The sequence below is a fragment of the Heptranchias perlo genome, chromosome 17 (assembly GCF_035084215.1).
Source record: "Heptranchias perlo isolate sHepPer1 chromosome 17, sHepPer1.hap1, whole genome shotgun sequence".
Taxonomy (NCBI): Eukaryota; Metazoa; Chordata; class Chondrichthyes; order Hexanchiformes; family Hexanchidae; genus Heptranchias; species Heptranchias perlo.
Window position 1 is genome coordinate 38,715,665 of NC_090341.1, and position 15,223 is coordinate 38,730,887.

Consider the following 15,223-nt stretch of genomic DNA (forward strand, 5'->3'; position numbering starts at 1 on the left):
ACAATCATTCTTTAATTCCTGGTGTGCAATTGTTTTGTCTAACTGGATCAGATGAGTTGCTTGTGTGTTTTCCTGATGTAGTTCAATAGAATCTAAGTATGGAGTACTTGTTTTGCTTTCAGATCTAATATAAATGGTCCTGGTACTCCAAGGCCTCTGAGTCGATCAAAGGTTTCATTATCAAGCCCTTTAACAGCAAACGGTTTGCCGGACAGCTCTGATAGAGAAATAAATGTGCAACAAACGGAAGACAAATCTCACAGGTATATTTTACAAATCTTTGAACAGAGTTGGTAATCTGTAAAAACACAGATAAAAGGTAAATCATTCACTTAGTTAGGGTGTGTGAAAGTGTCATCCCACTAAAGTTCTTGATACTATTGAGGACCAATGTAAATGATTAATTTCTACTGAAAGCAATAATTAAATGTTCTAGTTCAACTAAAAATGATACTGTGTCGTCTGCAACTGATTTTGCAAAGCTGCAACCAGAATGAGAGTAGAACCAGTTAACCTGTGCATTCAGTATAAACATATTTGTTAGCTAATTTCTAGATCAAATCTTACTCATTTTTTAAAATACCACAACTTTCATCTGTCATTTTCTTTTCCCATAACAGTAGTCTTAGTTTATTGTGTGAATAAAATCTTTATGGAGCATATGAAGCCAGTCACTTATACTTTGAAATTATAAGTTGTATTTTATGCTGACTTTATACCTCCTGAGGGTTTTGTAATTATCCACAATCTACCAACTTGTTGTGTTGGGCTCTTTATTATTCTCTGGCGGTCCTCTATATTATTTAATGGAATAGTGATGTCTGGTGACAGAAAGCAACTTCCTGCATCAACTTCGATTTTTGTCCATTACAATCTAAACAGATCTGTTTCAGGTCAAATTCCGTTCCATTTTATTCTGTGACAATGAGGAATGGTAGTATATATACTACCAATTGGATATTTTCTTAGTCTACTGAGGAATACGGAATTCTGTTTGAAACCTACAATGCAATGTACCTTAAAAGCATTGAGTTTGTGCTAAATAGCATCTTGCATAAAGTACACCACTTTCAAAAATGGATGTAGTGGCACATTTTGTAATCTTAGGTGTTCAAATGGTCTGCTCATAATGTGTTTGTGTGTCTTGCAGCTAGTGTGTTCATTGCACTAATGTCACACTTGCAGCTAATTTACTCATATATTTCTAAAACAACGACAATCTGTCAATTTAAAGTGATTTTTAAAAATAAGTGATTTACTGCTGGTTTCTTCTGAGATGGCGCCAGGAATTTAAATCTATAAACTTCCTCAGCAGTAAGAAATAACCTAATTGACCTCAGATTGTGAACTTTGTGGCCTTACTAGACGAAACACTGCTCCACTTTAGCAGGAGAATAATACATTGCTCGTTACAATGTCTAAAATTCCTATTATAAAACTGACTGAGCAGCACTATTTTAAGTCTGCCACTTCAGGACCCGAATGTGTGAACTGGTAATGGTATACATCTTCTAAGTGTGGCAGTAGAATTTGTCCCGTGTTCAGAGAGCACAATTGAACACGATGAAGTAAAATGTGGGGTTGAAGTTTCCACGTTGTCAGCACCTTTGCATCTTAAGTGTGTACTGGGCCAAAGATAGCATCAGTCAGACAGGCAGCATCTGTGGAGAAAGAGAGTTAACGTTTCAAGTCACTGACCTTTCGTCAGAACTGGGAGAATTTAAAGATTTAACAATTTTTAAGCAAGTGCAGAGCCAGGGAAAAGAGAGGAGGATTCTACTGTTAGCATTTATAGCTCCTCTAGACCCATCTTTTGTTTCTTTACTTATCCCATTACCACCCTCCTTGCCTTGCACCATCATCTCTTCTGTCATTTAATCACTCCTGCCCCCCAACCCTATCACAGATCTTCTCTTTTGTTCTTTCCCTTCCTCCCCCTTCCCTGGCTCTGTACTTGTATAAAAACTGTTAAATCTTTAACTTCTTCCAGTTCTGCCGAAAGGTCATCAACCTGAAACGTTAACTTTGTTTCTCCACAGGTGCTGCCTGACTTGCTGAGTATTTCCAGCATTTTCTGTTTTCATTTCAGATTTCCAGCCTACACAGTATTTTGCTTTTGATAACACCAGTAAGGTTATTTTGAGAATTAGGTCCTTGGGTTTGGGGAGAATAATGGAGAAGGGACTTTACTATTAAATTTGGTTGTGTTCCTAGGCCTATTGGCAGGTTCAAGCCATATTTTGACTTGTGTAGGCATCATTACAATGGTTGCACATTTTTATTGTAAGATTGTTTTTATTTTTAAACAGTGATTCACCCACATCCCACGGAGAAGACATTCAGAGTAGCTGTTCGAAAAATAAACATTTAGAGGACACAATGGAAGCTGAGGCTCCTGAGGTGAAACGACTGAAATTTGACACAGAAAATGAGGAGGAAGACCTGCCTGCACATTCTGAGAGTTCTTCAGAAATGCCTGAAGAAATTGAGAACACAGGCAAGCAGGAAGAAGCCAAAGACGAGAGTGAATGGACGGATCTGGCTAACGTAGATAAGCAAGGTACTGTTTACCCCCTTCAATATATACAGTAGGACTACAGTCAGCTAGAATCACCTTTTGATTAGCAAACTTGCTGTGCTATTCTACTACTAATAGGAAAGTGACAGTGCAGCTTGGTAGTCACATTAGCAGTTTCAGTCTTCAGTACACTAAAGCCAAGTGAGAAATTGAAAACTAGGATTACGCCTTGAAAGTGCAGGCCAGACTCCAGGAAGTAATCTTGCACCACTTTGGCTTTGTTAGATTCAGTACAACTACAGCAGTGAGAAACTAAGTTTAAAAATATTAGACTTATGGGTTTCGGTATTAAAATTCCTTAAGTATATGTTCTCCCTTTCTCCAACTATTAAAATGTAACAGGTAAACAAGCAAAGCTCTCTGCATGTTTGCTTGCACACAATTAGGGTGTTCCTTTCCCTCTGGGCATCAATCACATGTGGCCGTGCACTGCAGTCTGCAATCATTGGTCTAAGAGCAGTACTTATAATGGTCTTGAACACAAAATTAGTTACATTTAATCCAGCTCTCTGGATTCCTTTGTCGTCTTATATCATCTCCAACTTTCTCGCTAGTGAATGAAATAATACATAACTAATAGGATTTACTTCATGGCTGTATTTCATAGTTCATCCATGGGGCTCATGAATTTTCTCGTGAAATCAGCACAGTGATATTCTGGCAATTTTATCTGCTTTTGTTTCAGTACAGGAAATAAACTGAGTTTTGAAACTCTCTGAATTTTTTGTTTGGGTAGCATTGATGGTTTCTATAGTGATTTAAGTATCCACATTTGTTTTGCTGTTCCCTTATGATGTATGTAATATATAGCAGGAATTCATAGAATCTTGCAACGCAGAAGGAGGTCATTCAGCTCATCCTGCCTGTGCAGGCTCTTTGAAAGAGCTATCCATTTAGTTCCACTCCCCTGCTCTTTCCCTGTAGTCCTGCAAACTTTTCCTTTTCAAGTATATATCCAGTTCCCTTTTGAAAGCTACTATTGAATCTGCTTCCACCACTCTCAGGCAGGCACATCATAATATTTTTCTGCAGCAAAAAAAATACAAAGAAATAACTGGCTTTTGTAGCATTTGGATTCACTAACCTTATTAAGATCCACTAAATTCAACTTTTCCTGCTTAAAATTCCAGTGAGTGTATATTAACATTCAGAACTTCATTTGTGACATCTCTCTTTGTGACTTCTTAAAGGCTTTTAATGTTTAAGCCACTGATAGATCCAAGGAATTGACTAGATCCCAGGGTTGACCAGTGTGTAAATTTTCAATTCATGTATTGTATAGATGAAACAAATAAAGCAGTGAAGTTCTTGCATGCCCCCATTGGTTGTTGCCTACCATTTTGGAGGTAACAGTACACTTTTTTAAAAAAAAGAATGACATGGACTGATTGACCTGGCTTTGAAGGCCCCTTTATTTGTAAATCAGTGGGAAGTGTGAAGGGAAGTGATTTAGTGAAGTAACTGGCACATGTAAACAAATGTATCTGTTCCCATCTAAAATTGCACTATCAAATTATTATGGTTCATGGGCCTGAATTCAGGAACATCTTTAGAATTTTCAATTTTAGCTTGCCTTCCTCTGAGCTACCAATAACTGCTTGTTCTCCAGTTGTCCACTACTGTTCTGATGTGTAAAAACAGGTCATTCTATTTTTACGCATCAAAATGTGAATGTTGTGAATAGATTTATTTGCTGTTCCTTCTGTGCACACGAGTGTCAGATGTCACAAACATATATGCTGATCTCTCTTGGAAGTGCTGGAGTTAATTTCTGAACAGAAATACATGAAATCTCTTGCACACCAATTTTTTTTTTCAATGTATATGTCTGCCTAATTACAATGGCTTCAATTGATCTTTTTCTTTAATTGAAAACTGGCAGCTGCGCTGCACTGGAGAAAAAGTGGCGTCTGATGGCATTTTGTGTATTTTCCAGAGTCCTCGAGCATACAAGTGAAAGCCATGTTTGAATCTGAGCAAGAGAAAGTTGAAGTTTCATCTGAAAATGTCAAAACTTCAGATGAAAACCAAATGGACCAATCTGAGCCAACCAAGACATTAACTTCTGAGGCAAGTGAGATCAGTGAAAACACTGACGCTGTTAGTAACAGCGTGGACTGCAGTGGTACAGAAGAACCAGATACACCTCCCGAAACTCCAGAGATGCCTTCTGAGAGCCCAATGGAGAACAGTACAGATGCCACAGAAGAACCAATGGAACAGGACTAAATATTGAGATACTCTGCAGTATTTTCCATGAGGTGTTGATTTTACACTGTATAAAATTTTATGTAATAAAGTGGACCTTTGTTTTCCAGGAGAAGGAGGGACAAACCTTCTCCAAGAAATACCTGGAAGAGCTGTACTAGATGAGAACTGTGAAACCAGCTCCTTCAGGTCTCATCTACTGCTCCCATTTTTTTTTTTGTTTGGTCAAATCAGTGGTTTGTGTATAGATTTTTATTTAGAGAAAGTTTTTAAACTGGAAAGTAAAACTATAATTGTCAAGTTGTTTTGCAATTCATTGGACTAGGCCATTTACCATAGTTTTCTTTTTGTCTAGTTTTTAAACCTCTTCAGCAAAATTTAATTTCCTACATGGTCATTGTTTCAACATTTAATACATATACTTTAAACACTGCTGAAACAACAGGTTAAGACACATTCCAGGAAAAACTCAACTATACATCACTTTCATTTACTTCTGATCCTGTATTGATGGGACTCATTAATCAAAAGGGAGTGTGTGGTTCACGTTAATGTGAAACAGCATAGTTTAGGACTTGTTTCAAAATCAGTTTGTTTTGGTTGCAGAATAAATGCATTTTTGATTCACTGTTCAAGCAGTAAAAAGTGGGAGGTAGTCACTCAATTTATACTCAGTGGTTAGAACACTCTGAATATTTGAGTAAGTTCCTTCCAGTTATATTTTTTGTAGCATGCGGACAGCATTGTTACATTTACACCACTGACTGCATTGAAGAGCTACTGCGATTAACCTGTTAATTTAGTCTTGTGCCAGATCTTATGTACTGGTAATGCAATTTTAGGGGGTGCATTGAACCACCGTGATTTGTACAAAATTTTGAAGTGAATGAGATATTTTTGAACATGCTACTACATTTTGACAGCCAGTGGTTGTACATTTTTGGAGATGAGAACTCAAAGCACAAATCTTAATCTGTACTTCTGATGTTTTCTGATATCCAGCTTGTAAATTCAAAATTCTTTAACTGTAACTTTCAGTCACAATTACTGGCTGTCAAGTTTGTACTTGTTTCTGGCAACTGTACTTTTTGATATTTAGAATTTTTAAATTTCTGTAAGTAGATTTTGTAGATTGTAATTGTTCACTGCCTTTGTGAAACGTTATATAATTGTATAATTTGTGTGTAAACTGAATGCTTTGGCTTTCAATACAGTATTCATATAAAGCAATAAATGTTATATCTGGACACAGAGTCTGGAGATACACTCCAGTTCCCGTTGATAAAATTTGCACAGGTTTACCAGAGGCCATAATGACTGCACGTAACTGACAATCTGCAAGATTGACAGTTTTGTCTTTCCTGTGAATGTAGTATTTTGCACTTGTTAAGTGAATATTCTAAAGATATAGTTTTGTGGGATCTTAAATTCACTTTCTTATGAGAGCATTAATAGTCTTCATCCTAACCAGTATGTAAAGTTTTTACAGGATGCATAAGCGCTGTAACATTGTTTCTCCTCAGTGCTGTGGTTGGGAAGAATATGCATCTTAAGTTGCTAATTAAACAATAGTTTTCACAAGTTTTTACCAATCTGATCAGCAAAAATGTTTTTGAATCTTAATCTTGTTGTCAATATCACTGGCAGAACTTTAGCAGTATTGAGGACTTGAATTTTCTCTATCTAGTGTACCCACTAATTCTGCTTGTAAAAGCCACGTTCATGTTTCGTGCACTGCTGTGCTTGAGTGTGCGGAAGAAGGCCAAATTTCTTGTGGAAATCTTTACTACACCAGCATGACTTGCAACCGAGCTCTTTGTGTAACATATTTGAATGCATATTCCACAGCCTAGTTTTCAATAAGCTGAATACTTATGATCCAGTTAAGCAGAAAACCGGAGTTGAGTTGGTTGTTTTCTTTGATTGTAAATGTGACCAAAAAAAAGCCATCTGAAAGTTTGCCCATTTTTTGCCTTGAAGGAAGAAATTCAATTTGTAGGAACAGTCATGTTGCCCAACGTTATTATTTGGAAAGATTCTAAATGAGCATTTCTTTTCACCTTATAGAAAAGCTTTTAATTAGTAACTAAAATGTATAGTGTTAATAGAATTTTATAGCACATATGGTAGTAATTTGGCCAGTCATGGCTGTGCTGGCTGTCAACTTAGTCCCATTTCCCATCTCTTCTCAATCCACTTTTACATTTTTCCTTTCCAAAAATTTGTCCACTGCCTTTTTTTAAATACTGTTAGATTCTGCCTCCACCAGTGCTTCTGTGCTGGCTTAGTTAACCTAACTTGTTTATTTTGTAGCTTAGCCCCATTACTATTGTTCAACTGGCTAGTCTATAATTACCTTTCAATATAGTGTATTCGAAGTATTAGTGAATGTGAAAACATGAAGTTTGGGGAGAGGGTGTTACATGAGCATTCGTGTATTTTGAGGTTGGGTTTGCACAACTGACTGAAGCCTGATAATGAGTAATGGATGGCACAACATCGTTCTTATTTCCTGGCTCATGTTTAAAATTGTGCTGCAGCTCTGGCTTCATATTTGTCTGTTTTATAGTATGTGAAACTCATCTGGGTTCCTTAATGTAGCACAAACTCTCATTCTAACTATGCAAAGAAAGAATAGGCATGATCTGCCTCCCATAATGCAATACTAGCTAGAAGAGCAAGTAGTGCATGGATGAACTGGGGTTTTCCTACTGTTCACCTAGAAGAATGTTGTGGGATGCTCCTATTTACAGCTTGGCATTAGTTTAATACTGCTTAAATAATAATCATAGTAGGTACAGCACAGGAGGAGGCCATTCGGCCATTGTGCCTGTGCTGGCTCTTTGAAAGAGCTATCCATTTAGTCCCATTCCCCTGCTCTTTCCCCATAGCCTTGTAAATTTTTGCCTTCAAGTGTTTATCCAATTCCCTTTTGAAAGTTAGCTGAGTCTGCTTCCACCACCCTTTCATGATGTGGAGATGCCGGTGATGGACTGGGGTTGACAATTGTAAACAATTTTACAACACCAAGTTATAGTCCAGCAATTTTATTTTAAATTCACAAGCTTTTGGAGACTTCCTCCTTCCTCAGGTAAATGTTCAGGAGCTCCTGAACATTTACCTGAGGAAGGAGGAAGTCTCCGAAAGCTTGTGAATTTAAAATAAAATTGCTGGACTATAACTTGGTGTTGTAAAATTGTTTACAACCACCCTTTCAGGCAGTGCATAGTGAAAGGAACTTTCGTCCCAATTCAATCTTTTAAAAGTAAACTTTGACTAGAGTTGCATTTATATAGAGATGTCCAAGCTTAAATCCTTGCATGTTGAATATTTCTTCCATATCTTCAACTTAATAACAATTACATTGTTTAAAAAAATTCTAACTCTGCATTTCCAGCCTGCACCTCAAAAGCCCTCCTCTATCTCCATTATGCAGTTGCATATGATGCTTTCCTTGCACTTTCCTAAACCCATTCTACCTTGTGCAGGGGTTTTCTATTGACCAGAAATTTGTAGGAGGACGGGTTGAAGTGCCAATCTACCACGCTAAATTTGATGATTAAGTTTGTTTTTCTCTGGAGGTTTGTTTTCTAACCCCTTTAAAATAAGTCAGACCAAAAATAGTGTTTAAGGTTTTTGTTACTATTAAAATTATTTCTGGGTTGCGTCTCCTATAGTTGTCAGCTGGAGCAAAAGTTCCTTATTTTTGCCTTGTGTACTCTCCACCAGACAAATAATTTGTTTTATTGACTTAACTTAATTTCTGTTTAAAACTTTGAAAATTAAGCTGAACGACACTAACTTCTGAGTGTTCTGCCAGAATAAATAAGTGCTTATATTACAGCACTGGTCCACATGACTTCATCTTCACTTAAAAACTGTTTTGTTAGATCTTTTGATGTCATTCTTCAATGTATTGATAGCTTGATCTTAGCTGGGCAGTACTAGAAGTGCAGCTTGCCTCAGGCTAGGGAACAGGCAAAAAAAAAAGCTCAGGTTTCAAATATGACTTCTTGTAGAGTTATAATGGTCAGGATTAAGCAGTGGGTGTTTTGATGCCGAGTTCAGACATTACAGCCAGAGTGAGGCAGTCAGGCCCTGATAATGGTACAAAAGATCATCTGTTCAGGTGCTGGTTGTTGCCGACTTAACAGTGGAAAAATATTCCTGGGGAATGCTACGTTTGCATAAGCAAGGACCACAACTCCATCATGGGAAGTAAAGGGAGGGTTTTTTTTTTCATTTGTTGACATGAATAGAAAAAGTTAGGTTTGGAATGGGGAGAAGGGATGAATAAACAATTTTCACTGGAATGATACCAGGGATAAGAGTCTTGAAAGATTGGCTTTTTTCACTGAAACAAAGGTAAGGAAGGCTTTCAACATTGTGGAACGATTTGAGTTGATAAAATTAAGATTTGTTGTTATTGGTTGGTGGCATACAAAGTGGCATAAACTCAAGATTTACAAGTAGCAGGGGGGAAATTAGAAGGATTTTTAAAATTACAATTAGGCATGCTTTACTAGTGGCTATTGGGGCAGAAGCCATACAATCTAAAAGCGAGTAGGATAAGTGTTTGAAAAGGAAGAACGTTTGAAAAGGAAGAACATAAAAAGATTGAAAGGACAGGAAAATGGGATGACAGTAGATAGCTCCATTTGAAGAGCCAGCATTAGCACAGGTGCAATGGGCATCCTTCTTCAGTATGGTAATTTCTATGATCCCTAAGCAGCTTTTGTAAAGTAGCAAAAGATATTATTATTTACCTAACTAAGGTATTTGTAATTTTTATGCAATTCACCCGTCCAATATATTACTTCAGTAAATTTGCTGTGTTAATGATGAGCAAAACATTGTGACAGGGTAATTAGAGTTGAAACGTCATTTGGTCCATCCATCTAGAATGACCCTAAAGTCCCTCCATTGCAGTATGCAATTGGTTCTTATGATTCCAGGGTTTATGCCTCCACAACTTTATCTGGGAGTCCATTCCATGTATTGATCACACTTTGTTTGAAGAACTTCCTGACATCATAAATTTACCTTTTCTTCGTTTAAACCTGTGACACCTTGCCCTACTTTCCATTTAAATTAATGTTCTGGATTTACCTTTCCCATACTGTTTACCTCAGAGAGGTATTCAAGATTGTAGTCAGATTTTCCTTTCAAGGCGAAAGAGCCCAGGTTTCTCTCTTCTTTCCTCAGAACTAAAACCTCTAAAACTGGGAATCACCTTTGTGGTTTGTTCAGGACTTGAATGTCTTCCTTGTGTCATGGTGACCAGAACCAGTAGACAAAGTGTGATTTGACCAGAACTCTGGTTTAATCATGACTTCCCTGATTTGTATTCTACTGTTTTGGTTGTATAGTTTACATTCTATTGGCTTTGTTTGTTGCTCTGCAGTAGTTAGACATTCCACTGCCTCACCTCGTTTGGTATTTGCAAATTCGACCAGATTCCATTGAGTTTCTGAATCCAAGTCATTGACGCACATTCGAGACAGTCACCGACGCAACATTGCATCCGGGTGCACCCCAATCCCCCCTCCACCCCTGATGTAACACCGCTAACAAATACCTTTTTTTAACCCTTTTTTTCCCATACCCAAGATTTACCCTGAATCGACACAACTGTGAGCTTAACGAATAGACCTTCATATGGAACTTGTCAAGCAGGATCACAATAAATGTGAGATCAGACTCCAAGTTCCAGAATACCTGTGAGCAATGTCATGGAAGAACTCCTGATATAAAATGATCATCTACATGGTGATTGCCATTTTGTGGTACTTAATGAAAATGATGTATAAATTTCAGTATGTGTGCTGTACTGTGTTTCTCAGCATGGAAGCACCAAACATGCTAACAGTTGGCTTGGCATTATTATCAAAATTTCTTGATTGAATTATGTACAGTCTTGTATCTTAATACAAAGGTTCTAACAGAATTATTTAATTCTAATACAAAAGAGCATATGGGCATGCTGTGAAAGAATTCCTGGGTACAGAAGATTTTGAAACTGTTATGCTCTATAAGTACTACGTTTCAAATAACTTCACTAAACTGAAATATTTTAAAATACTTTGTTTTTAAAGTGATTTTTCATATAAAAATTTTTAACTCATTTGCAGGTTCATGAAAGTCAGGATTAATGTTATGAAACACTCATATTTGACTGGGATAAATGTGTTTTGTGGTTTTGCACATGCTGGGTTTAGAACAACTCTTACTGTTAAGAATGAATTTACTTTAGATAAAAATTCCTAAGTAATAGAAATGTCCTTGGTTGCTAGGTATTAATGCACTCACTGATATGTAGTTATATATAAAAAAAATATATTTTCAGCTGTCACTACGTCCTAAAAGAACTGTTAGAAAGGTAACTGCAGAGGATTGCTTTTATAATAAAAGCTGGGGAGACACAATATGATAAAACTACTAAAACTAACCAAACTTTAGTTCTGGAGCACTTCTGTTACAACAGCTAAGCACCTATTTTTGCATTTAAGCATCTTTCACATCCTCCATTTCACAGTGCGTCATAGCTAATGAAGTACTTTTGAAGTGTAATCACTGTTCTAATGTAAACAAACATGGCAGCTAATTTGGGCATAGCAATGTGACTAGTGACCATATAATATGTTTGTGGTAGTTAAGGGATAAACAACGGGTTACCTCCCCTGTTCATCTTTGAATAGTGCAACGGGGTAATTTAAGTCCACCTGAGCAGGCGCACTGGGCGCTTCAGTTTAATATCTCATCCAAAAGACGGCACCTCCAGTAATGTCGCATTCCCGCAGTCTTGTACTGAAGTGTTAACTTGTACTTCAAAATGCATAGAAACATCTACAGACAGAAGCCGTCATTATTATTTTTACTAGTTGCTGATCAGTAAGTGAGAGCAGAAGTGTGGTTCTCCCTTGTCTTTAAGAAAGTGCCTAGTGTTTGCTCAGCAGCTCCTCAGAAGTGGCGAATGTAAATCTGGCAATTGGTCACACCAGAGGTTGCAGAAATAAATTTCGATGTCAAAAGTGTAATCATATAATTTGCATTGCTAAAATCAATGAAAATATTCAAAACAAAGCATGTGTTATGAGTAGGCAGGCTAACTATAAATTACTTTCAGGACACGGACCATACGCCTGCTATAGAAGATATCCCGTGAGTAGGAGTATGATGGATTACCTCTATTAAACCTGACATCACAGAACAGGACAAAAATGCATGTGATTAATATTGGTTAGGCCTCGCATTGCATGAAGTATTCTTGTAAAAATCATAACATTTATTAAAAATGCCAAAAGGAACTCCACCTTCAGTATAAAACAACTTGCATTTATATAACGCCTTTAATGTAGAAAAGTGTCCTAAGGCACTTCAGAAGTGTAATGAGAGATAAATGGGACATTGACTTGAGCTAAAGAAGCCAATAGTATGACTAACTATTTGGTTAAAGAGGTGAATTTTAGGGAGGGTCTTAAAGGAGTGGGAGGTTATGAGGCGCAGGCGCTTAGGGAATTCGAAAGTGGGCTATAAGCGGATGAAGGCATAGTTGCCAATGACATGATGGGAGGGAGGATGTAAAAAGGGCAAAGTCAGAAGAATCGTACGTCTTTCAAGTCCAGTTGGCTCCACGAGAACAGCCTGGCAATGGGAGGTTGCAGCCAATCCAATCTGGTAAATGTCATGGTTAAATTTCAGCATTAGCATTGTGTATACTTGGGGTTCCTACAGTTAGTGAGTGTGCACCCTGTATCTGCTAACTGGAAACTCTGCTTATGTTTATGTTAGTAGTTTGTTTTATGAACATATTAAAACTACTGACAGGAAAAGAACAGCTGGTCCATCATGTCTATCCCATGCTCTTGTGGTGTAACTTATGCATTTCCTCTCCACCCTCCCTCCTCCCCAGCCAGCCAGCTACACAATCTTCTGTGAGCAGCGGAAAAAACCCTGGACCAATTTAGGTGAAACAAAACTGGGAAATTCCTCGCTGACCTTTCAAGGCGCTCAAACACGTTCCAGGAGAGCACAGTGACTTGGAGACATGTCCTCCACCTACCCTCTATATGTAGTGAAGTCGGCCACAGACAGGAACTCACCCAGCTCACTTTTGATTGCAGCAAATCCTCACGTGCTGCACGAGCTGGCAATTTGTTGTAAAGGTCAATGACCCTCTGTGAAACGAAATACCTCAAATACATCCTAACCTGTAACCTAGTGTATGCTTATGTGATGGCGGTTAAGGAATTCCCTAACCTATTTAACTCAAACAGCATATTCGCATGGACTGAATCTAATCCTTTCATTATTTTAAAAATCTTGATCAAGTCTCCTTAAAGTCTACGCTTTTCTAGAATTAAAAAAAATCCAACACTTTAAACCTATTGTTTTAACTATAAGCCTTGAAACTCGCTATCAATCTACTGGATCTCCTCTGAATCTTTTCCAGGGCCTTTATCAACCATAATGTGATAGGGCCAACATTGGCCACACAATTCTAAATCAGGTTTAATCAAGGTTTCATACAAACAGTGTAGCATTTTTTTGTATTGTATTTAATCGCCCTGGCAGTACATCCTAGCACTCTATTTGGTTTTGCACTGATGTACTGGCATTAGAAACTTAAGCATGGTGATGGGTTTGTTTGCATGTTGGACAACCCACACTGACCAAACAAAAAATCCGAGAATTGCAATGCCACTTTGGATTAATAAATACTTTACATTCATAAACACAATGAAAGTTCAGATGGAACTAATTATGACAGTTTGCATATGAAATAATTAACTTCGATTTCCAACAGTTTTCAGTACGGACCAGAAGAAATAAACAAGAACCCACTCGAACCATAAGCTTTAATGTTCTGTTTTATTGTTTTAATCTACGTCTGTGCAGGATAGTGCAGTTTGTAGGATTTGCTATGTTTGTATATTTCATGAGCAAATCACTGGAGAGGAACTTGTAAATAATTAAGGGTCTAAGTAATATACCATTTGAGTGTTATTGATACAATAATAGTGAGAGCTGGTGTTTGGTTTTAGCCTTATTGCATTGTACATACGATCAGGGAGATTAGCATTATTTCTTTAATTTATTTTAGAATTTGCTTAGGGTCTCCGAGGAAATAAATCAAAGTTACAGGTATTAGGTATAATGCGGTGTGTCATTGCTAGCCATTTAACTACAGACTTTGAACATTAGTCTCCAAGGAAATAAAGTGCGGGCCACTGGTGATCATCTGCTATGTGTTATAGGGTAAGTAGTAATTTAATATGTATAAATAAATGCCCAAAGTTATTAAAGGTCCACACTTTACATACCAATGAGATTCAAATACAACCAAAGGATGACAATGAAAATCAAAGGCGGCACTGCGGCCGAGCTGTCTTTTTTATTGCAGTCTGACTGGAAATAAATCTGAACATAAAAATTGATTTAAGAATATTTGTTTTCAGCTCACATCACTACTTTGTGATAATCGCGTTTTAAGAAGTTTTGCAAAAAAAAACAAGATAAGATCTAGTTCTAATTTCTTGAGCATTATTACTCACATTTGGGGCCAGCCTTCAAATGCATTTTTGCATTACTTTTATATGAAGTTTATACTTGTGTTTTATGTAGCAAAACTTCCCGACGGATTTCTGTAACCCAGACAGCTCTGCACCAGCTGTGGTGTTTTAATACTGTATTTACATAAATAAATATTGTACTAAAAGCATTCAGATTGGTTTTTGAACATCCCGGCAAGTGTTGTCGAGAAGCTGCTCATGCGCAGTGATTCATGTTCACACGCAGGTGTGATTTATTTGGGTGCCCACTATCCCAGCACTCCACCTGGCTCATGAAGCAGTCGTGGAAATAGCACTTGGCAGTCATAACTTTCGGTTCGTGATTTGTACAACAGGTAAACATTTTGTGACAAACAAATACGGAACTCCGGTACTGAAAGTACACGCCATTGTGAGTGAACAAAAATGCACAACTAATTTTCACAGATAGGCCAGTGCACTTTCTGTTTTGCACGGCCCTTCCTAGCCTGACCCAGCACAGTTGGAATTGTTTATTTACATTGAATGACTTTTTTTTAAATCGTGATTGTTTCACAGGTTCAGTTTTCAGGCTTGTCACTTTTTATTTTTATGCTTCCAGAAAGTTTTTACAATATATTTTTAAAACCTTTTTGTAATTACAGTGTTAGGTTAAAAACAGGCGTATGTAGGTAAGGTTGATACACGTGGGATGCATTTTGAATAAATAACAACACCCTTTCACTTTTACCTCGTGGTTTTGTTTATTTTCTGAGGACATGCTTACTTTTTCCTCCCTGTGGTGGAGAGCCAGACAGCCTATTTCCACACTATTGCCAATGCTGCTGGTTTTGGCAAACTGTTAGGAGGTGAATGAGAACATTTCACTGAAGACTCTACGCCTTAA

The 15,223-nt window shown here is 37.4% G+C and overlaps 1 protein-coding gene across 2 annotated transcripts in view; it reads left to right on the forward strand.

Moving 5' to 3' along the window:
- The window catches only part of ppp4r2b (protein phosphatase 4, regulatory subunit 2b), a 64,416-nt gene extending 58,044 nt beyond the window's left edge, over positions 1–6,372 (forward strand). For both annotated transcript variants that reach the window (XM_067998909.1, XM_067998910.1), the window contains 3 exons: positions 123–263; positions 2,310–2,560; positions 4,515–6,372. In XM_067998909.1, coding sequence (XP_067855010.1) covers positions 123–263; positions 2,310–2,560; positions 4,515–4,807 — 685 coding nt within the window. In that variant the 3' untranslated portion in view covers positions 4,808–6,372. The remainder of the gene's footprint in view (positions 1–122; positions 264–2,309; positions 2,561–4,514) is intronic.
- Positions 6,373–15,223: the final 8,851 nt, after the last annotated feature.